The following is a 24,651-nucleotide window of genomic DNA, read 5'->3' as shown; positions in this document are numbered from 1 at the left end:
AATCAACTACATTTTAGGATTGGCAAGACTTGACCAATCAGAGTTGACTATGTCAACTCATAGTAGGGAACACCGCTATGTCTATATTTAAATATTTTACATTTATATCGTATTCTTCCCATTTCTGTTGGAAAAAAAGTCGCCCTTAAACTCACACACATCTCTTTCCATGCTCATTGGGTGGGCAGTGCTGTGTGTTCTTGGTTAGCGACGTCAGCTAGTTGGCTTAGTGCCCCTCTGCCAGGCTTAGCACGGGCACACAGACATGCACGCACACAGACACACACACACCACATGCGCCTTGCAATCTGCTGCACACACATACAACCCACATAGACAGGAGATCTAACACAGCGGGCTGAACGAGAACGCAGTGACACAACAGAGAGATTATATAAGACAGAGCGGCGGCCATGGGGGGCTGTAATGGGAGGTTGGGGGGTGGGGCAGGCAGTTAAGAGAGGATGAACCTATTAAAAAAACTGACTACAACAGATACAACACATATTGTACCAACTGCACACACAGTGCTGTTATTACCATGCTGCAGTCCACAATCATACTGCAGCTGTTACCATAGCCTCGTGTACAGCAGTAACCTGTTACTACTGCACAAGTCTAAATGACACACATGCAATACAATATCGCAGTGAAACCTATTTTTTTTTATATGGTCTATGGATTTTCCTTGAACATGCTTTTAAAGCCTTCACCGTCAATGTGAATACTAACGGCAGTAGTAGTCTGACTGTTATTAATGCATACACTGAAAGATGAATACTACATTTACTCTTCCAGAGACAAGGCACAGTTGTTGTTGCAGTACACTGCAGTCCAGACTAGACTCATAGAGCATTGTCACAAGAGGGCTGACCACACAGACAGGACAATTGTCACGTCAGTGCTGTCTCGCTCGACACCCACAGGACAACCGTCCTGACTTTTCAGTCACTTAGTCATCTCCTCTTCTGCCTCTTCAAAGGAAACCCTGGCTGGACCAATTAATTGTGGAGCAGAATTGATTGTACAGTTAAAAGAGTACATTTCTTGCTGGACAAACCTTTCTGTGTGATGTTGAAATGGACTTTAGTAGTTGTGGGTCTTTGCTTCTTGTCACCTGTTGGTGATTTAGGTCCTGAGAGTCTTCTTTACACTGAATGACTCGGCTTTAAATGGGACATATGCTCATTTTTAGGTTCATATTTGTATTTTGGGTTTCTACTAGAACCTATTTGCATGTTTTAATTGCATTTTCATGCTGTCTTTTCTCAATATACCTGTATTCAGATTCTCTCAATTTTAACGCCTGTCACTTTAAAACGGTCTCCCGAAAAAGCCCAGGCTCTTATGAGTGACTTGCGAGCAAAATAGAGTGCATCTTTGCAAAGGTAGTTCTCAATCCGTGGGTTGACATACTCAGATGGGGGGAGCTATGGTCTTATGATGTGACATAGGCAAGAGGAGCCAAATCTGAAAAGCTTGTTAAATCATTCTGATCTATTCAGGCCACAAACACCTTAGTGTGTTAGTAGGATCACCAAATTATCCTGGCAAATGAATGTCTTCCTAAAACGTTTTGGGCTGTCCAAATGCGGGGACTGTTCTCTATCTGACCTCCCGGCAGGGAAGAGAGCGAGGAGGAAACAGAACCTGCAGGGACCAATAAACTATCACAATTTGATGTTGTTATCAGCAATTATACTGCCGCTCTCTGGTGGCCTGTACAATGAGCATTAGTGCATAACGTAGTGACTAAGCCGCTTTTACTTTGAGTATGACTCGCAAAGTTTTGCTTTCATTGTAAACTTGGAAAGGTTATTTCTTAGTGGTGGAACAGACCACTGTTGATCCTTGTGGTTCGCACACACGTGATCCCTGGATTAATTACACAGTTTAACTTTAACATCACAGCGTGGGAAAACATTTTACTTACAAGGTACTGATCAGGACATCGACATTTATGCTTTTCTAGTCTCCGATCTCTGATAATGTTACGCTGTGAACAACCGTTCCGTGATTGAACTGATGAGAGCAAAACGAAGGTTCTTTTCTTTTACATTATGACGCGTTCAAACGTTACATGATTTTTACATTTTTTTAAATATTTATATAATATAATGTATAACACATTTTTCTCTCAAAGTTATATTTGCTCCCTTTTTGTTTCCTTTGTGCTGATCTGATCTGTGATCTGATCCGGGGCTCTGATCCCCCGTGATACGATCCGTTCTGTGAGTTTTCCGCACCACAATTATTTATACATCCTGTGTTTCTATCTTTCAAAAAGTGGAATGTACTCAAAGTATAAAAAGAAAAAGCGCTCATTCAGCAGGGTGACCCTTGTGACTGTTATATTCTGTCTTTAATTACTTGTTTAACAAGAATTTTATTGGTGGAGGTGAAGTTTATACATTTTAATTACTCCTTATAGTTAACATTTTTTCACAATTGAATTGGAATACTTTTCACATTAATTACAACATCATTTAGTTTTAGACCTGAGCTTAATAAAGTAGGAAACGGCTGAACATTACAGTTAATAAATTAGTAAATACTCCTTATCAGATAGTGACTACAGCTGTCAAATAAATGCTGTGGAATGAAAAGGGAATATTTCCCTACGAATATGTAATGAAACGCTGTCAATGAAACTCGTCAGAAGTGAACTGAACACCTTTCCATTCAGTCCACTGACTCACAAAAATCCTCAGTGGCAGCATCAAGGCTTCTTAACATTTACTGTCGCCAACCCAAACCTACTCGTTTTCCCTCCGGCTCTACAGAGCGGCGTTCCCATCATTCCTTTATTGCATTCCTTTCCGTAATGTCGTGCTGGTTATATACAGTCAGCCGCTTCATTTTAGTCCAGAGTGGAGAGCACTTGCCGGAAAAAGCTGCTGAAGAGAGCTATTTAGTTACTTGCAAGGTTGTATTCAAATAGTAGGGCCATGGTTGTTCCACTCAGCTGTTGGTGTAGTGGGAAAAAAGTGAGATACTAAATGAAAAGAGGATGCTAGAGAGGAGAGAGTGGAAAAAGAGAGTGATGGCAGAGAGGCTCATGGGGGGGAATTAATAAGGAGAGACAGACAGGAATTAACTTAAAAAGATGGGGAGGGCTGAGGTGAGGTGTAATGATGGAGAGGTGACGAGAGAGGCTGATGAGAGATGGAGGGAGAACAAAGAGATATGTCACATATCTTTCATGTTGAGAGGGCTGGAGGAGAGTCAGACACAGAAACACAAAGAGCTTGCTGAAGTATGTTTGTGTGTGCTGGAAATGTGTTTGCGTGTGTTGTCAGTGCATTAAGTATTTTTGCATTTTTGACGTGGGAAAGAGATTTCAAAAAGCAAAATACATTGTGTGTGCATGAAAATCATTTTTCACATGAGTCTGTACACGAGAGAAATAGGAAGAAAAGAGAGTAAAATACACAGCGGAGATGAGCTCCACAGCACGAGAGAAACAAGAAAATATAGATATAGCACTCAACAAGGACGAGAGAGAGAGAGAGAGAGAGAGAGAGAGAGAGAGAGAGAGAGAGAGAGAGAGAGAGAGAGAGAGAGAGAGAGAGAGAGAGAGAGAGAGAAAGAAACATGTGAAGACAGAAATGAACATGATACAGTAGATTAATCAAAACAAAGGGAGGTAAAAGAGAGAGAGAGTATAATGGGGAGAGGAGAGGAAAAGAAGGGAAAAAGACAGAATGACACCGCAAGGGATGGATGGATGGATGCATGATGGATGGATGGATGATGGATGGCTTGAGATAAGTCGGAGATAGAACACTTCCTGCTACACTTCCGTCTGTATTTAGACTATATGCCTGCGACCCGTATAAAGACCACATTCACAAAAGGTCTTCTCTGTAAATTGTGAGAAGAGCAAAGTTCTGGGTGAATCAACGCTCCTGACTGTTTTTAAGGCTGTTTCCCTCCTCACCTTATATTCTCTTGAAATGGTTTATTTAATCCATTTCAGTTCAATTCAATGTGGCTTTATTGGCATTCAAGTTTCAGAAAAACCAACCGGAGTTAACATTAATTCTTCACATGAGTAAAACTATAAAAATAACAAAACTATAAAATAACAAAATTGGAAAACTTCACTGCTTGGAACTTGTTATAATCTCTTTTTTTTTTTAACTTAAAGAGTCAAAGAAATGTGTCAAGATTCAAGTAGTTTACCCAAATAACACTCAAATACCAAGAATGCAACAAACTCTCAAAATGTTCTATATAATTAGGAGACCTTGGCACTGAAGCAGCAGATTATGTCATAACATGTCAAAGCCTCGGGGAGAACCAGCAAAACAACACACACAACTGTACTGAACTCCGTCAGAATCTGTCCCCTCTTTTTGTCTTTTAGGTTCTCACTGCTGTTACGAATTAATGTTTTTAGTCTGGCACTGATTTGTTAATCTTTTGTTATTGTCGCACAATATATCGTAACGTCATGTGTATTTTGTGTGCTGTGTTGAATGGTGCGATGATGTGGTCACCATTTGTTTTCTTTACTTTTTACTCAGAATTATTACACATATAGTATATAAACCTTGTACTGGGGGCTCTGGCGAGGCTTTATTCCATTATGCTCACGCCAATAAAGCCAATTTGAATTTAGATAGGCATGTACGCGGATAGAGAGAGACAAAGATAGCAAGTGGGTAAAATGAGACAGGAAATAAAGAGATGGACTGAAATGGAGAGAAAAAGAACATCTGACAGCTAGAGAAAGAATGAGGGGAATAACTAGAGAGAGAAGGAGGGGAATAACTAGAGAGAGAAGGAGGGGTGATAGAAAAGACGGCCTGACAGCCTCTGAGAGATAGAGATACGAGGCTGAGGGACGGACTGAATGAGGCGGGGAATAAATGAAGAGGAAGAAGAGTGCGATAGAGTGAAAATTGAGCAAGAGAATTCGGAGAGGAAGAGATAGAGAGAGCGAGAGTTGTGTTTGGCTCTCATCAGTCAGAGCGTTGCTCATCCGGCGGCAGAGGCTGCCTTTGTCACCATGACGGATCCTCGCTGTCTGCACGCCGCTCGCCACCAACACCATTACAGCACATTACTGATGTACACACACACGGAAACGCACACAGAGCAGAGAGAACAACACATTTAACAAGCACACACGTACGTGCAAAGGTGGTAGCACACAAGGTATTTAGCAAACACACACACACACACACACACACACACACACACACACACACACACACACACAGAGACAGATAGACAGGTCGGTTGGTGTCAATTATACACACAAAACACACACTCACACTCACATAGGAGCTTGATATACTTAGACATAGATGTGTTATCCTGTATGTCAAACTGTATGATTCTGGTTGTGTTATCTAAATAATATTGAAACTGTTCAGTCTGCCAATTATGTTTATGTAATTGGTTTATGTCTATTTTTTACATTTTCATTTAAAATTTCACAAAGTAGGAAACAAATGCCCATCGCTATTTTTTTTAAAGCCCACATTGACTTATTCCAGCAAATATTTACATTTGAGAAGCTGCAACAACTGCCTCAATATTTGTTTCAGCGGTTGTAAAATGACCCTTTAATAATTACCGATTAATACAACTGTTGTTTATTACTTAAAGACTCGTTGATTATTAGACTAGTCTTGATAGAAAACTCTCATCCCAGCCATTTACACCGGGTCCGTCCTTCTCTATTCTCCCAGCGTTGGCCTTTTCTCCATAAGCGTTTTAGGTAGGTGGAGCTAGCGGAGTTGTCAGCAAACCTGGTGTGTCCTGAGTCGAGGGAAGAGACGTTGCTGCTGTCTGGTGTCACTAGACAGCAGGAAGAGGCGGAATCAATTGATCTTTTAATTTTTTTGTCTGAATGCCATTCTGACCGAGTTATTGGTTACAGTACTGAAAACGGATCCTGTTCTTTCGCAGTATGTTCTTTCAGGAATGTGGCCAATCTGTGCAGACCGATTTTACACCTGGGTGAAGCTGCTCACATTATGAGCCAGACCACCTCCCAATGTGGAGGGACTCGTGCTAATATAGTCATAGACTCATACTGTAGACACACACACAAACACACGCGCACACACACACAGATACTGTGCAGACACACATTTAGACACAGTGCACTGACAGAGTCTGATACATGCATACTGGAGGTATTTATAGGCAACATTCAGCACACACAAAGTCATGCTCATTTGGCTGCCTTGCAAAGACAAAAACCTGCAGAGACAGTGATCACACGTAACTCACAAAGAGACGTAAATATCTCATTATCTATCCATAGATGTCAGACACACACAAACTTGTTTTCACTACATGCACACACACACACACACACACACACACACACACACTCACTTTCTCGCCCTCCCATCTTTTCATTCTCTTTTCTTGCTTTCATTAAAACCACACTGAGGAACAGCAGTATATGCGGCTACACTGAGCAACAGATGTGCAATGGGAGATATTGTGTAAGGCTGTGTAAGTGTACACTGTGTATAAAATGCTAACGATGCTCTGTCATCTGTGTCTCCACAGTACTACGAGATGTCCTACGGTCTCAACATTGAGATGCACAAACAGGTGAGCTTGACTGTTTTTCACTCTCCGCTCACTGCCGGTGTACTTGGCTGGAAGTTGCTGTTTTTGAGTAGGCGGGAGGAGGTGAATGTGTTATTTTACACACACAAACATAGTTACCAGTGTGTCATTTTGTGTGGGTGGGTTTTTACTGTATTTTCTAGATAATTTCCTCATTTATATTTTGTATTTACACTAAGTGACCTGTATATATGTCAATAAAGTGAACGTACTATTATCACACCTTTCAATACAAAGGATAGCTTAAAAAATTAGCATTTAGCATTTGGTCAACAAAGCATGAATAACAACTTATAGTTATAACAACTTCAATGAATAATATACGAATTGTTAATCCTTGAATTTCATAGTTTTTAGATTAAGTTCTAATATAGGCCATCTATACCTACAAATGTTAAATACACGTCTAATATATATATATATATATATATATATAAATATATATATATATATATATATATATATATATATATATATATATATAAATATATATATATATATATATATATATATATATATATATATATATATATATATATATATATATATATAATACATTACACTTGTGTTGTTGTTTCACTAAAAAAACTATCAAATCCAAATATAAACATAAATTAACAATTATTAAGTGTAAAATAAATCATATTGACACTATTGCCAATAATAACAAAACATACTGCTACTAGGACTTTGTACTGTAAATCAGGACCAGAAATGTTTTATTTGGTAGACTACTAATGAATCAGTGAGAGCAACAAGTGTCTTCAACACTGAGCTATGGATGGCTGGTTTTATTGGTTTTAGTAAGGGGTCACTGCACACCGCTGTAGTTTACCTCTTCCTGCCTCCGTATGGAATATAAACCCAAGAACTGCTGCATGAAACCAGCAGAGTGTGTTTCCCGCACAATTATGATATCCCTACTGACTCCATGTTTATTTGTGTGGATCGGCTATTATCGAGCAAAACGAGTGATGGCTGCTGATGTGAGAATTAGGAAAAAAATCATGCCATTAAGATGGCTGGTACAGGCGGTAACCATAGCAATGGCGACTGTATGTTTTACAGACCTGATGGCGACCGACTCTGGATTAACTGACAGTAGATGGTGACAAGGCTTAGCTATTATCGGCAGCCTGGGATACATAGGACTGCTGCGTGAAATCACCCGCTGGTTCTTCTAAACAATGCAAGAAGCTGAAAGGCTTGTCCGTCCCCACTTGCTGCTAATTTGCTTTCTAAATCGTACTGCAGGAAAGGGGGACGGTCAAATTGCAGACAGGCAGATACATGTCCAGACAGAAGGACAAAAAAAGAGAGCAGACTTCAGATCTGCTCTGCTGTGTCTACAGACCTCATAGACAGACGTCATAGTGGTGGACTCGGGCATTAAGTGTCATGGAAGACTAGAGGGGATGGATTTTTCCCACCATGCCCGGCATAATGCATTTAGAAAGCAGCTTATTGTTGGAAACATTTTCTAAAAAACGCCCCAAAATGAAAGGCACTGCATTCTGCACTTCAACTTCTAATCATTGTGTCATTTTACGATCAAGGTAATTATAGCACAAAGACATAAAGCAGTTGATTTCTGTCCAAATACGCGCAGTGCAGTGTGCTGGCTGATGTTACATTCAGTGGTTTTAGTTGGGGATGATTTAAGATGAGTTTAAAAGCCAATCAGGGCGTATTTTGATGAATCTCTGTCATTAATCCTAATCTATATCCTGTGTTTATTGTAACATGTTGTGTTCAGGTGAAGCTGCATTCAGGAAAACACCAACACATACAGTATAAAGCAGACAGCAGATTCCCAATAACACCATGCCTTTCTTATGTTGTAGTAAAATGTTGCAGGTTTGCCTTTCTTGTCTCTAAAGTTGCATTTAGTCAAAAGCTGGTTTTCAATATTTAATTTGTGATAGCGGTGAGAGAGATCCGGTCCAAAAACGTTCGCTGTAAACAAACTAAGCACATTGAAACTACTAAAAACCCTGTAAGACACTTTGGTTCACCTTGTTAGACTTTCATTGGTTACTGTATAAATCTGCCCGGATCCCAATTTCATGTCGGCTTTAAGCTGATAGGAGAAGATGGGTTGTTGCCGCCATGCAAGTATTAGCAAATGATTATGGTTGTTATGTTTGAGGCAGCATCTGTAGATGTAGGTGAGAGCGTTCAATGTGTATCAGAGAACATCTGCTGGTCTGCTACACTTTGCATGATTGAAGATGAATACTAACCATTATATCTGAAACAGATTATGTAACATAGCTCTGAGGTAATATTTCATTTAAAGAAAGAACAAGATATGCATATCTCTGTGTCAGAAACATGTCAGCATAACCCTTTATAGTTCCAGATTGCCTTTGTGTTCTGCTTCAAGCTGAACTTAACATGTTGTGTTTGAAACTGGAATTGTTTGAAGGTTTCCCCTCTGCTCCTCATGATTTATTCTGCATTCTTCTAAAATCCAAGTTCAGTCCTGGTCTCATGGAGCAAAGACGTGAACCGCATTTGAAAGCAGGAAACCTCAGCGGGACTTTATGTTGTAATAGTTGCTCTGGTGAAAAAGAAGGCTAAAAAGACACATGTGCACAATAAAAGTGACTGATTGATGTGGTAGACTGATTCCTAAACCCCACAGCAGACACAACTATTGACAGAGCAATAATCATAAAGAGGGAAAGAGAGACAGGCAGACAAAATGAGAGAGAGAGGAATAAGGAGACCAAATATTTAAAAAAAATAGTCATTTTATTTAGTTCAACTACAGTGCAGATGCACTCAGGATTATTATATTTATTTAACTGTATTTCAAGTAAGAGTGAATTTGTAGTGCTGCTGTATTTCGTAAAAAATGGGATGTCAGTCGACAATTACCATAAAACAGCACACAAGGGAAATTTAGTATATAGATCATAATACTTAAAACAACTGACACACTAATTCTGCAAATGCAATTTTATTCTCTGAAAACTATAATTGGGACTTTCAGATAGTAAAAGAATTACCATTTTGATCACAATGACCAAAATTCTAATATGCTACGAAAGTCGTGTCTTTTTAAAACATTTTTTTTTACATTCGTTGACCTTAACCATCAAATCAAAATGCAGAGCAAGTTGTACTTTAGTTAAGAGAAGAGAAATTATTATCCAAGAGTGTACACAGGGAAGGAGGGTGGGAGGGAGAGAGAGGAGAGGAAAGGAGAGGAGAGATAGAGAGAGAGCGAGAGAAGAGAGAGAAAAATGAGAGACAGACAGAGGAGAGAGGGAGAGAGGAGAGAGAGAGAGAGAGAGAGAGAGAGAGAGAGAGAGAGAGAGAGAGAGAGTGAAAGAGAGAGAGAGAGAAAAAGAGAGAGAGAGAGAGAGAGAGAGAGAGAGAGAGAGAGAGAGAGAGAGAGAGAGAGAGAGAGAGAGAGATGGCAATAAAGCCAGGCAGATCTGGAGTCTGTTCCAAAAAGAAGAAACGGACTGGGGTGCTGGCTGCACCTCTGAGAGATGGAGAGAGGAGGAGGAGGAGGAGGTGGAAGAGGGGATAGGTGGGGAAGAGGGTAGAGGAAGGCCAAGAAGGGGAGAGTGAGGAAAATGCGAGATGGAGGAGAGCGGGGGGAAGAAAGGCAATGCGGTTTGGATGACAGAAGGAGACCAAAGAGCTAGTCAGGCAAATGAGGGTACAAAAAAGAGAGATATAAATGAAGAGGGAGAGACCTAGTGTCAGGAACCAGAGAAAGGGCTGGGAGAGGAGTGATAAGGGGGCATATGAGAGAGAGGAAAGATAGGAAAAAAAGTTTAAGGAAGTCATTCAGAGAGAAAAATGAGAGAGCTGGTAAAAAAAGGTTTAACAGGAGGAGAGGGAGAAGGAAATATGCGGCCGATAGCGAAAGAGAACTTACAGTATCACAGATCGAGACGGAAGCAAAAAATTTACAGAAACAATGGAAAGAAGCAGGTTGAAAGAGAGCGTGATAAAATATAAAATGAAGGAACTCAAAAAAAAAGACACTGATTGAAAAAATAGATAGCATGAGGAGTTTCAGAGAAAAAGGAAGAGGGTGAGGATAAAGCATGAAAGGAGAGGTTGTTATAAAGGGAGAGAGGTTGGACAAGTGAGTGGGGTGGTTTGGAAAAGTGTACGATAATTAAAGAAAATTAGGACTTTGAAGATACTGAGAGACTATATTTTTACTGAGAAAAAAGAGAGCGCGGTAGACAAAAAAGAGTTGAGAGGGTAAGGGTGAATGTGAGAGATGGCGGGGAGAGCTAATGTTGGAAAAAGTATGAGAGTGTGAGGAAAAGAGGAGATGGAGATTAATTGAACGGATGAAAGAGGAGAGGGTAAACAGGAAGGATGAAGCCTTAGAAGAGACGGATAAAGACCTCAGAGAACAGACGAGGGGCGAAAAAAAAAAAGAGAAAAGGAGGAGATGGAGATGAAAATTAGGGCCAAGAAAAGGAAAGCAACGGAGAGGGAGAAGGAAAGAAAGCGGGAGGGCAGTCGGAGAAAGAAGAAGATAGAGAGAGACATCAACGGAGGGAGGGGAGCTTTGAGCCGCAGTGAGAAATAATGAATCATGAATAGATTTAACAGTATCTGCTCTTATTTCCTCTCCTCCTCCTGCTCCCCCCTCCAGCTTCCTCCTAACATCCTGTCGAGATCAGTGCTATTGCCTCTCTCCTCTCTGTCTCTCTCTATATTGCACGCTCTGTCATTATCAGTGGCAGGGCCATCTCGTGTCCCGGCATTAATTGAGCTGTAACAGTCATCCCGTTCCTTCCTCGCCTTCCTTTTAGCCTCTCTTTTTTTCCATCTCGCTCTCCCTCTCTCTCCCTCTCTCTTTCAGATATCACACTCGCTCTCTATCTTCAACCCCGCCCTCAGCTTTCTTTCGCTATGTTGATCTCCCCTCGTTTCCCTTTGCATGTCTCCCCCCCTTCTTCTCTTCCTCTCTCTGCTTTCCTCTTTCTCAGATGATTGTATCTGAAAGATAGCATCTCCACCCTTCCTTCTCTTAAGCTGTATACGATACATCGACACACATACATACGCGCACACACCATCACGTTATCTCACTTGGTCCACTTCCATGATCATACTTTATGTATATATATATATATATATATATATATATATATATATATATATATATATATATATATATAAACACACACACATCCATACACTAGCTGTATACCCTGGAGGAGCTCGGGAGGCTATACGTTACACTGCTCTGTGTGGTTGTTCTATATTCATTGATATAGCACTTCTAGTGCCTGGATAGTTATTGCCTGTATCTCGTGCTATGTGCAGACGCGTCACATGTATATTCAGTGACTTTGTAATTCAGTCATGTGCTGCGGGCTTACAGCCGATGGCCAAAGAAAAGCTTATAGATATGATGATGTGCTGTACGTGTTGTCGTAAGTTGTGTGGCGAATGGATTGAAGCAGCTCTTGTATTTGTCTGCGGCTGATTCTAGCAGCAGGATAACAGGATGATGGCAGGAGAGCGGAGAAGAATAGAGGCCTTGTGAGACTTGTGTCCAGCAGAAGGTGGAGGCAGCCCAAGAACTTGTGACCAGAGTGCAGCCCGGAAAAATATGAAAGGCAGGAAGTGAATGAGATACAGTATGCCATTCCTTCCACGATCAGCTAACTTCAAAGAGCCAAAGGGATGCAGAAATGCAAAGCACAGAGCCCACAACTTCTCAGTTGAAGCAAGATGATACCGCAGCAGCTTTACTTTCTTAGGTAAAAAAGTATAGAAAAAAAAGTAAAGTACAAAGTACTGTTGCACTTTGTTTGGTGCGCTTTTACGTAGAAGTCTTCAAAGGCCCAAAATTATTGGACGTGCATAAAAGTAATGTGGAGAAAAAAGAAAGCTTAGATAAAAAGGCTAGTCAGACCCAATCAGAACAGGTGTTCCTTGTACCTGATTCAAATTGTGTTTCACTCAAAAACATCCCAAAAAAAACATATTTTTCATCGTACAATGCTTGTACTGCACCATGATCTACTCTGATCCTCTCATTTGCTTGACATATTGACTCTGAGATCTTGCAGAATGTGAACTGCAGCCCAGATCTGATGAGACTGGACATAGTTTGGTTCTGCCAGAGTCAAGTCTGGGTTTTTAGTTCCAATATGCTGAAGTGCACTGGACTCGACACTAAGACTTTCCAGGTGCAAGTAAACTCTACGTGCAGTAGAATGTCTCATGTAGTTGTAGTATTTGGTATCCCTGGATTCATCTGCGGCAGATATTCAGTAAAAATATGCATTCAGGAAAACAGCGGAAATGCTTTTCATTCGCCAGCAACAACAAATCTGTGTTGAAATGGGCAGGAGGAAAGCTAGTTAACGTTAGCTGTTTGTTAGCAGCTAGTGGGTAGCACAGGCTTGCTTGCTTGGCTAAATAACGGTGGTAACGGCAAACATTAACCGCGGTTGCATTGAGTTACATTATGATGCATTTAAGCTCTCGTCAGGAGAAATTACTTGATGATTTTAAAATTCTCATGATGTGTTTTAAATACAGTTGTTTTAATAACATGCTTTCACAGCAATATTAGAGATATTAGAGTGGGCGTTATGACCTGCTTTTAATACATAATGAAAACTACTAATGCCAACATCTTTTTATCAAAGGCAAATATTGAAAAATCTAAATCATTTATTTTCCTGTAAAAACAAAAGAGGCTGTTTCCATTATGGATAAGTAAGTAAAGCATCCCAGCTACTCGCCTGAAAGTAGAGCTACTTAAGAACTACATACTAAATAACAACATCATTATGGAAATGAATATCTCCATAATGGCAGTTGAACACAGCTGGTCAATGCTGTTCATGAGGAGAATTTTGACTGTGCGTTATTTTGACTGCAGGAAAAGAGAAATGCCTGTCTGTAGTTTTCCTACAGTTTGTCTGAACAGGTGTGTTGCACACTGTATTTACTTTGGCACTGTAATTGGTAACATCGCTCTGCTATCTGGAAATGAAATGTGGGTTTTGACATGTTCACATATACTGTACATGACAGTATCAGAGGGAATGGGTGATTTTAGCGGAAGGGTCCATTATTTCTTTACTGGGAGAGAGTTACCCAGTAGACTTCTGGGGCCAGTCGGCAAACTACGGGAGCGGCATTTCAATAACAGCTTAGGTAAGTGTTTCTAAATGAGTGGGTTGGGATCTGACAGAGCATCACAAAAAAATGTAAGATCACTATAAGGATTCATCTTTACACTGATACTGTGGGGCAACATACGCTCTTTTCTTCACATGGCTTTCGCTAATGTTGCATCATTAACAGTCACTACACAATCATATTACTGGAAACTGGAAAAAAAAAAACATCCTGTTTCTAACTCCATGGCTTGGTGTTGTTAATTCATTATGATTAGCGCTTTTAAGTGCGTAAAAACGTCTCCCTGATTTATTTAGAAATCGATATCCCACGGTACAAAGTAGCAGACCGTCAGAGTGAAGCCTGGGTGGTTGCTGATTTGAAATACTGTGGACTCAAAGGTGGAAATCCTTCACACAAATTGGGCTTTTTACATGAGGTTACACCTTGAGCTGTGACACCAATAAATGTTAGCGCAGGAGAAGTTCTCAATGTTAGGAGGCAGCTGGGATTTTGGAATTTGGTTGCCTTTTACGGCTCTGTTACAGCATTATAGGCAACAAGGCTATGGGCAGCGAGGGTGCATAATCAGAGATTAGACCGTAAGAACCTGGAGGGGCCTAGTTGAAAGCTGGTGAGAGATGCTAACCCTTCTAGGTGGTGAAAACAGTGAATTGTCCTTTCAAAGCAAATACATTTAAAAAACAGTCGCAGTGTTGAGAGCCTCCCTTTACTGAAAGGTGACAGTCTGTCCTTGAGCTTATCGTTGACCTCTTTTAAGCCTTTTAGCATAATAACGGTGTAAGTTAACAACCTAAAACTTAGCGACTAGGAAGTAAGCCAAATACCAGCATAGTACATAAATAATATACATTTAGTAAAGTACTTGGTGGCTTCTTACTTAAACCAGCAGCTTTACAGTCACCTTAAAACACGTCAGGTCCTGACCTCCACTTATATTATACGTATCAGGATATCATTTAAGTTGTGTTCACATTCCAGCTATAGCTTACTCTTTCTTTTTACCAACTGCCATACAAATGCTAGGTTCACACACTCGAGACAGGATATCATAAGAACCAGTGTTAGCATATATATAGGCTTTACAGACTGTATCAGAATGCTAGATAGAAAGACAACGGGGTTCACGGACCAGGCAGGATATTATGGAGGCTGTGTTTGATAGTCAGGATGCTCGGCAGCCAGACTGTTTCCCCCATGGACTCCTGAGGACAGATGAAGCAGCTGGTTGTCCTTCCTTCCTGCTCCCTCCTTTCATTTCACCACCACGCATAGGCGGAGGGTGTGGGAGTGTGTGCGCTTTTGTGTGACAGACAGGAGTGAGTAGCCCAGTCTTTGCTTTGCACTCTCTTTTATGGGATAGTTTGTGTTATTTAGCAAACAATTCTGGCATTACTGGCATTTTTAGTGGCCATACAATGAAATAAGCTGTGTGTGTATTTAGTTCTTTGATGTTTGATGAGGATCCAACTCTTATAAAAACAACAACAACTGTTAATGAAGCTGAAAGAAAGGGAAGAAATTCTAGAAAAGATACAAACAAAGTGAAAATATAAACTAAGTAAATGAATAAAACAGAAACGGGTACTGAGGACGATCAAGCAGCAGATGAAGATCACATGAGAGAATGTTTTTCTATTTGTGTTGTATTAAAAAAAAAAAAGGAGCTTGTATGCATGTGCTTATCTTCCCGTCTAATTAGCCTGTGCTGTCGAGCCTTTTTTTAATGCATGCATGTATGTGTGTGTGTGTGTGTGTGTGTGTGTGTGTGAGTGTGAGAGAGAGAGCGGGCGTGCATGTGTTAGTATATTTGGCTGAAGTTGTGACCTGAATCCTCAATTCATTGGGGAGGGAGGAGAGAGTGTACTAGAAGTGAGGGGAAAAAAGTGCAAGCGAGAGATGCCTTCATTTTCAACTCACCGCTTTGGTTCGTAATAGGATTGGGCCTCTCTCTCTTTTTCCTTTTTCTTTCTCAATCTCACTCTTTCCATCCCCTCTGCCTCGTGTTGTTTTCTCTCTGCTACTCCCATCACCCAGTCAGTCAATAATCCCACAGTTGTGGTTTGAGTTTTTTTTATTAACCACATATGTGGGTCAGCCACTGCTTTGGAGAGGTCAAGTGACTTTGTCACTTGTGTGCATGTGTGTGTTTACATTCTCTAATGATTGGTGTATGCAGTCCTTCTGCACATGTTGGAGCATCTGCACTGTGTGTGTGTGTGTGTGTGCGTGCGTGTGCGTGTGTGCAGCTTTGATGTCTTTCGCTCTCATTCCCTTTCATACCATGTGTGTGTGACTGTGCATACATGTGTAACGGAGCCCATTTGTGAATAATGAGGCATAAAGAAAGAGAGAGAGAGTGGGGAACAGAGTGTGACACAACCCTTTAGGAATGATAGAAAATAAGTTGAGGGAAGGAAAAAGAAAGAGAGAAAGATGAAATGAGAGTGAAAACGAGTGATTAAATTCCCAGGGAGGTCGCCTTTTAGCGTAATGGCTTTGTCACCCTGGCAGAGGAGCTCTGAGTAGCTGCACAGGCTGTATTGGTGTGTGTTTGTGTGTGTGCGGACATGTACGGACTTGTACACATGTATATGATAGCTGCTGCATGTACTACCATGTTCTGCGACCAGAGTTTGAATTGGGGCACATGAGGTGCTATAGTGTTCTGCGGCACAGCATGTGGCTTTTTATCTTATATGACTGCTCCACATACCATGTGATACCTCCATAGATACCTGATGGATTTGCACAAAATGTTGTCCAGACATGCATGTTTCCACAATCCACAGGGACACAATCCTAATGATTTTGGGGCTTTCTTGTATTTCATAGCATTGGGAGGCTGACATATACCTTAAATTATTGTTGTGTAGCCTTACAGAGCTGCTATCAAGGATGTAGACACATTTAAATTTTAGTCGGGTGTACATCATTTTTCCTCCTTTTGGCATTCAGAGTCAATTTCCAACAAGGATGTTCTGGCTTGGTTGTTAGAGTTGTGAGTACTGTACCTGTGTTCTTCACGCCATAAGAACTATGAGTGTTTAATTACTCAGTGTGTGCAGGCCCAAATCTAGAACTGCCTGAGGCGATATGGAAAATATGAGAAACTGTGTGTGTGTTTGTGTTTGTCCGGGGCGGGAACATTTTGCATCCCTTTGCATTCATGCATGCATACTGTACTGTCAGCTTTGCTACTCTGGCTACTTTGTGTCTGATTACATTGCGAACGACATGAGTTTGAAGCCGTACGCAGTCTGTTAATGCAAGCTGGTGAGCTGGCACCGTGTGAATATGACTAATGGCATAATGTGTATAATATAGCCAGAGAGGGAGAATCTTGCAGTTGGGGTTGTAGTTTTACAACCAACTAGATCTCACTATTCTCTCTCTCTCTCTCTCTCTCTCTCTCTCTCTCTCTCTCTCTCTCTCTCTCTCTCTCTCTCTCTCTCTCTCTCTCTCTCTCTCTCTCTGTGTCACAGAGACATAGCCTACACAGAGTTCCTGTGTGAGTTTGTGTGTACAGTATGTGTTATGTGTTTATGTATATTGCAGAGGTGTATGCACCGTGCATCTATGTGCTGGCATACAGGCTTTCGTGTCTATGTGTGAAGTCATGATTTTACATGTTGTTAACTGTGATGGATACGTGTGTGTGTGTGTGTGTGTGTGTGTGTGTGTGTGTGTGTGTGTGTGTGTGTGTGTGTGTGTGTGTGTGTGTGTGTGTGTGTGTGGAGGAGTTGAAGTGAGCTATCTGTATTTTATATTCTAAATGTTTCTGTTGCCTGGTCCGCTGCCGATCTTGTATTTTTACTGCACTGAAGGTTGAATCTCTGTCTTCATGTGTCTGAGAAAGTGTGTGTTGTTTTGTGTGCATGCCTCTCTCTCTCTCTCTCTCTCTCTGTCTCTCTCTGTCTCTCTCTCTCTGTCTCTCTGTCTCTCTCTGTCTCTCTCTCTCTCTCTCTCTCACTCTCTCTCTCTCTCTCTCTGTGCGCACACACACTCTCCGTGTGTGTGCTTGTTGGTCTCATGCTGCGAGGCTCTGCTTGCTCGGCACACAGCTCTTTGTATGTGTGCTCTCCTCTGCTCTGTTTGGATTGGTTTTCTGTGAGCTTTTGTATCTGCGTGCGTGCGTGTGTGTGTGTGTGTGTCGTTGCATTTGTGTGCACAATTCTGAGAGTGCTTGTGTGCACGTGTGTGTGTGCCCCGTAGTGTTTTTGTGTGTGACCGTGTGTGTGTTTTGGTGTTCGTGTGTGCTTTGCTGCTCCCCTTCCCTCTACACTCCCTCTCTCTCTTTCTCTGTTTCTCTTCCGCTCCTTCCAGAATAGAGGGGCCATCAATCAGAGGCAAGGGGGATAGAGGAAAGGAGGCTGGGGAGAAGGAGGCGAAGAGGAGGAGAGCAGTTGGCTCGGTGCCAGGGAAGAGGAGCTGGCTTGCTGCCCGGAGGAGAGAGAGAAAGAGAGAGAGAGAGAGGAGAGAGAGGAAAACAAGAGTGAGCAAGAAGAGAAGGGAGAGAGGGAGGAGGAGTCTGGGAGTGAAGCAGGGCAGAAAGATAGAGGGAGGAGAAAGAAATGAGAGAGAATGAGAAGGAGGGCAGATAAGGAGAGCAAAAGAGCAAGGCCAAATGCACTGAGGGAAATCAAAGCGAGTGGACAGAAAGAGAGAGAGATACTGTGCAAGTTGAAAAAATGATTAGAGAATGAAGACGGGTGATTGCACGGAGAGAGAGAGGAAAAGAGAGGAGGAGGGGGTTGAAAGAGAGGAAGCGGGAATGGCTGTTTTCATTGAACAGCTCTGTGCCTGCAACCCCAATCAGTGGGTGATTAGTGCGTCGTTGGCTACAAATATTTACCTTAAACTGTTCACAGAGGAGAGAGCAGTCCAATTAGAAAGCAGGGGACAGAGATAAGCTCCAGGAGTGTGTGCGTGCGAGTGTGTGTGTGTGTTTGCGCGTGAGATGTGTACACACCCTCTGACTCTTGGAAAATAAATGAGGGCTTTCTGCAGCCGTGCGCATGCAGAGCACAAACTGTGAGCCATTGTGTGCGATACGGCCCTAATCACTCCATGGCATGCACACTGCTTTTTGATAAATGTGAATATTAGAGTAACAGAGCCCGGCACTCGTCAGCGATGACGCAAACATGCTAATGAGGATGGTGATGATGTTTGCCGTTTCTGTTTTATTTTTTTTAAGGCATGTTTATTTATCCATGGCAACCTGAGTGCAACAGTGAAATAAGCCTACATTTCTGGATTGCCAATATTATGAACTATCAGTCATAGGGAGTGTAAAGGTCAGAGCCTCAGCACTCTTCTGTCACCACAAAATCATTTTGTTTCACCTTCTTTCTCTCAAAGTCAAGTTGACTGAGCACGCATGCTGTGTTTTACGTCGACATCGTGCATCACTGTGGCACACATTCACTGTGAAGCTGCCTGTTACAACCGGAGCCCTCTGCTGTCGGAGGTTAAGTGTTCCATCGCTCACTCTGTCTCCAGAACGACTGCCGGGGATTCAAACCAGCAACCGCTCCAGTGACAGCCCAGAGAGAGGTGCTAGGAACCGAGAAAGAGTAGGAGCTAAAAGAGATGGCAGAGGTTATTGTTGGGAGCAATTAGAGTAAGTAGAGGAGTGTGGAATCACACACGCACACACACGGGCCCTCTCCATAAAGCTGGCTGGCTCAGCCGTAGTGGGACTCGGAGGCTGGCACAGCTGGCGGTGCCCGAGCACACTGGGCACAATCTCCCTCGTCCCGTGCCAATCTTCAACCCACGCTCGTCACATTCAAATTTGCCAAGCTTTATTGGCACGATGAGCGCGGTCACTGTTGCTTGCCATCATGCTGGGAGACCAAATACAATGCTGATCTTTCACAGGCGAGAGTCTTCTCCAATGTTCCAGCTCCAGTTAACTTTAGTGTCACGAACGAAAAAGTGTTCAAGGAAAAAAGCGTGATGTTGTTTTCTGTCAATTCATCACTCCTTTTGAGCCGGTCTGCATTCCTGGTTTTGATTAGAATGCATTACGTATGCGCCCTCATACATCACTTTTTTTACCTCTCACAAGCTGGCCAATATGCTACAGTTACACAACGCAGGATGTCTCAAATCTCTTGGAAGCAGATCGTACTCCAATAGAATCCCCTCCGTTTAAAACAAGCTACGTCTTTGTCAGAAAAGCCAGTCGCTGGTCTTTTTTTTAAGGAACTCCACATGCAGAACCACTAGTACACCGTCAGTATGTGGTGACTTATTTTATGAGTGAATGTTTTTCTTAAGTTTTCTAATCTAGTAAACCCTACGCCTTAAATACCCACCTATCTCGTCTGTTTGGAGTCATTCTCTACATTTCCTCAAATGCCTTTTGACAACCTCCTCAGAGCAGGCAGGAACATGTTGCACTTGTACATGTGGGTTAAACATGTGGGTGGAGAGCGAGCGGTACTGTAGCAATATGGATTGCAAAGTAAGTGCAGGAGAATTAGTTTTTCCAGTCAAGAAACATTTTGAATTAGGCCGTTTACTCAAAGCACACTCTGGTCTCTGAATTGCATTCTGGTCTACTGAGCAGAATGTTGGTGTCGAAATTGGTTCCTTGTTCTCGGATGGATTTTTCCCAGATTGAAGGTTGAATGCTGGTGCAAAATGTTGGGTCGAGCAAGGATTTACGACTGAGACCAAATATGACCTTTTCTTTGTGTGCTTAAACTTTCATGCTTATAAACTATTAGATGTTTCTGCAGAAAAAAAATTTAAAAAAACACTCAAAAACATTGGCGGAAACTACAACCTGCTATAACTTTCTGTTGTCAAGTTTCTTGCTATTCTAATACTTCTGTTGTGGTTTCCCCAGTGTTTTAGCATCCATTTACCCATGCTGTGTGATAGCGTTGTCACAAAACTGGAATTTCTACCTTCAATAGACTATGTTGAAAAATATTGATAATTGACGTTGAGGGCAGCATTCATTTTTGATCCCTATCAAAAAATGAATAGGGGCGTGTGCGTGTGTGTGTGTGTGTGTGTGTGTGTGTGTGAGAGAGAGTGTGTGTGTGCACGCATGTGCAAGTGTGACTCATAAACACGTTTCGCTGGTTGATGTTTTTTGATGCTGGTTGTGCGTGTGTGTGTGTGTGTCACTGCTAATATGCGCCACACCCTCTGGAACAGGTCGTCCTTGTCCAACAGTTAATTCCTACTCCTTCTTAGTCTTCTTTGTATTTTTCTTTTTTAAACTTACACTGATTTCCATTCCTCCATGTATTTGTCTGTTAATCATTTCGAATAATGTTTGATATTTTTGCTCCTTTAAATGAAAAGCTTTTGTGTACTTCTTTGTCCTTCACCTATATTTTATCTCTGTTTCACTTCAAGCCTCTCTCTCTCTCTCTGTTTCCCTCTGTCCCCCAGCCAGTTGGCAGCATATCTGCCCTCAGGTGTTTATTGACCAGCCCCCTCTTTTCCTTTGTATCTGCCATCCATTCATCCCTCATCCGTTCATCCTTCCATCCGGCGAGTCTTTGCCAGTATTCCCTGGTGACTGTGCTTTGGCAGGGCTGTGGAACGAGACTGTGGCGTGTTTTTTTCTGACACTTGGCTCAACTAAGACTGCTTTAACCCAGCTCACTTTAGCCCTGTTGGAAACCAGTAACTTCCTACCCAGTGTAATGGGCTGCCTTAAACATATGAAACAAGTGTAAGCTAAGCACAACATTGTTCATGTTCTTAACGTTTTCGGGGGGGGGATGCCAGTCCGTAGCGAATTTATTAAAATTTGGCACAAAAGTCCACTTGTACTTAAGGATGAACGCATTAGATTTTGGAGGTCAAAGGTCACAATGACCCCATATAACATGTTGTTGGCCATATTTCAAGAATACATTTGCTTATTATGACAATTTCCCACAAATCTGTAATAGAATAAAGCAATGACAGGAGGACATTTTGAACAGACTTGGATGTAAACTGCAACATGAGGCAAACAACCACAAGGTGGTTATTCTAGCTTTTACTTGATACGGTTTTACTTTATGGTATCCAATTTTATTCATGAATTCATTAATATCATAAACATTATTAGTCACTGGGGGGGTCATTAATCAATTTATGAATCACTTCAGAACTTGTTTGAGGAGATATTATTGTAGCTGTCAAGGTCGTGCAGAGTGGCTGATGTTTCTTCTGCTGTAAGCTTATTCGTACTGAAAACTGCACTAAAATCTTTTTTTTTTCTTTTAATGCTTCCACTTAATTGAGCAACAGCTTTCAGTTAGTGATATCTATTCAGTTATGTTTAGTTGTGTAGCTTTCAATCAAAGCTACAGCCCCCTTTGAGACAGGACACCGTAAATGAAAGCAGCTTCATGGACCAGTTACGGTCAGAAAAGCGCCGATGCTGTCCGATTCTGACTTATGGTCCAGCATCAGTCCCGTTATATTGGCTTTTATGTGACCAAATCTGAGCCAGGCCATCTGAATTTATCTGTGGCCTGAGGACAACCTGTTATTTGGGAGGCAGCTTTATGGTTTAGTTGCCGAGATATAACTGAAGGGAGGACAGCTTATTCAGAATAAATAATGCAGTAAGTAAATAAAGGAATAAAGTCGAGTCAAGTATACACACACACACACATATATGAGGCTCTAAAATAAGTGAAATTATAAATTAACAGTAGTAATAGGCTAAATGTTGTAAAAAGTCCTCCTCTTTCATCGTCTGTTCTATCTGTCTTCTTCTCTCATCTGTGTTCCTTTCTCTCGTTGTCACTCTCCTCTGTGGTCAGCACACGTTTTATACATGTGTATCTTTACGAATACGCTGAGGAACTTAGGCACACAGACAAACACACACACACACACACACACACACACACGCGCATGCATGCATACGTTGACACATGTATGATGTGATAAGACTGTCTGTCCTTGGAACAGAGCTGTGTGTCTGGTGATAGCCAGTTTATGAAGTCATGATGAGACTGGCTGTAACTGACAGGCTGGCTGATCGTGTGTGTGTGTGTGTTTGAGAGAGAGTGTGTGTGAGCCTTTGCATGATGGGGTGTACAGCCCTGTCAATCATTGCATTGCCCTCTATCGCCCCTTAGCTGTCTTTCGCTCTTCTTCTCCAGTATCTGTAAGTGCCAGAAACACATATAAGTGGGGAGAGAGGGATAAATAGAATGAAAGCAAAAAAATAGATATAGGGAGGAAAAATGTGTGTGTGTGTGTGTGTGTGTATATATATATATATATATATATATATATATATATATATATATATATATATATATATATATATATATATATATACAGCCGCCGTGAAAATGTTTGACAGCAAAGTAACAAAGAAAAAAGAGAAGTGGGCAACTGATGTTGGAGGAAGAAAAACGGCAGCTGCGAGAAAGGAGGAAGGGTAAATTAAAATAGAGAGAAAGGGAATAATATGGCGAAACAGAAAGATGAGAGAAAACGAGACAAAGTGTGCAAGGGGGGGGAGCAGAGGGAGGAAGGGAGGAAGAGGATGAATAGGGTAATAATGGCTCAGTGTGAGAGCTGTTGTAGAAAAAGAGAGAACGGCTGAGTGAAGAAGAGAACAAAATGAGGCTGAGGGCACTCAGACAGATAGAATTAGACACACCGCAGAGGTTCGGTGTGTGTTAGTGTGTGTGTATGACACACACTAAGAGACACACAGAGAGAGAGAGTGCGTGTGCGCTTATGTTTTTTGGTGTCCATGTGTGCAGCCAGCCGTATTCTGTGGATGCTTAGTAGGCTCTTCACGAGCGTGCTCGTTGCCTGTGTGCATGTCTGTGTGTGCGTTTTTATGGGTTTTACGAGGTTTGAGGAAAGAGACGCACCGGGCAGGCGGCTGTGGCAGGTGGAGAGCTTTAGAGGTGTGTGTGTGTTTACTGTATGTGTGTACTGTATGTGTGAGAAGGAAGAGAGAGAGATGGAGGAAGACTGAAGAGTGTGTGAGGCCGAGCTAAATGAGAGTGTGATGGTGCTAAAGGACCCGAGGATGACTGGAGCTCTCACGCTGCCTCATCCTTCCTCCTCTGTTGTTCACTCCCACATGTTCCTCTCTTCTCTCTCTTCTTCTCTCTGCCTCATGGAGTGATGGCTGACAGAACTCCTCCCTCATTAGAAAGATGTTTTAATGCAGTAAAGGTGTTTCATAAGCTGTGTACATTGTGTGCTTATTTTGTTTTACAATATGTAACATACTATATCCTTTTCTCTCTCCTTCTGCCTCTCTCTCTTCCATTTTTCTCTCCTTCCATCACAGGCGGAGATTGTCAAGCGTCTCAGTGCCATCTGCGCTCAGATCATCCCTTTCCTCTCTCAAGAGGTAAGTGTCACCACTGCCAGACACACTTACGGATAAACACAAAATATGCACACACATACTCAAGAGATGATTATTCACACCTCAGGCCTATATCACGTTTTCTTTGCATTCAGAATAATCAATGAACCAGAATACATCAAATTGAATGCTGAGCAAAATATTAATTCAGAAGTTCTCATTATATTTTCAAAAAAACATGGATTTTAATTTCTGCGATCTAGTTGAATAAAGTGTGAAAAAGAACAGAAACATCGGCAATGCATTGCAATGCTTTCACACTGGTACTTCAACAAATATTTCATGTGAAAAAAAGAAATGTGTTGATTAAACTTTATGGTTAATTTTGAGACGATGGTTTCTCATTTCATCCCAATTATTGCAAAGCTGCCTCAATGAGGGCCCGTGTCCACCAAGGCATTTCTTCTTCCTCCAGCTGACAAAGTCCGGCTCCCTTTTGAAAACGCCCAGCTGGGAGCACTTGAGAGGGTTTTTTCAGCCGAGATGTTGTGGTTGTGTCTGGTTGCTATGTTACAAATGACGGCACG

At 41.7% G+C, this 24,651-nt stretch overlaps 1 protein-coding gene across 7 annotated transcripts in view; it reads left to right on the top strand.

Moving 5' to 3' along the window:
* tle2b (TLE family member 2, transcriptional corepressor b) overlaps positions 1–24,651 on the top strand; it is a 77,261-nt gene that overhangs the window by 27,613 nt on the left and 24,997 nt on the right. For all 7 annotated transcript variants that reach the window (XM_068591623.1, XM_068591619.1, XM_068591622.1 and 4 more), the window contains 2 exons: positions 6,538–6,582; positions 24,044–24,106. In XM_068591623.1, coding sequence (XP_068447724.1) covers positions 6,538–6,582; positions 24,044–24,106 — 108 coding nt within the window. The remainder of the gene's footprint in view (positions 1–6,537; positions 6,583–24,043; positions 24,107–24,651) is intronic.

The sequence above is a fragment of the Clinocottus analis genome, unplaced genomic scaffold (genome assembly GCF_023055335.1).
Source record: "Clinocottus analis isolate CAN_PGR_092001 unplaced genomic scaffold, fCliAna1.0.p SCAF_25, whole genome shotgun sequence".
NCBI lineage: Eukaryota > Metazoa > Chordata > Actinopteri > Perciformes > Cottidae > Clinocottus > Clinocottus analis.
This window is presented reverse-complemented; position numbering and strand designations above follow the sequence as displayed.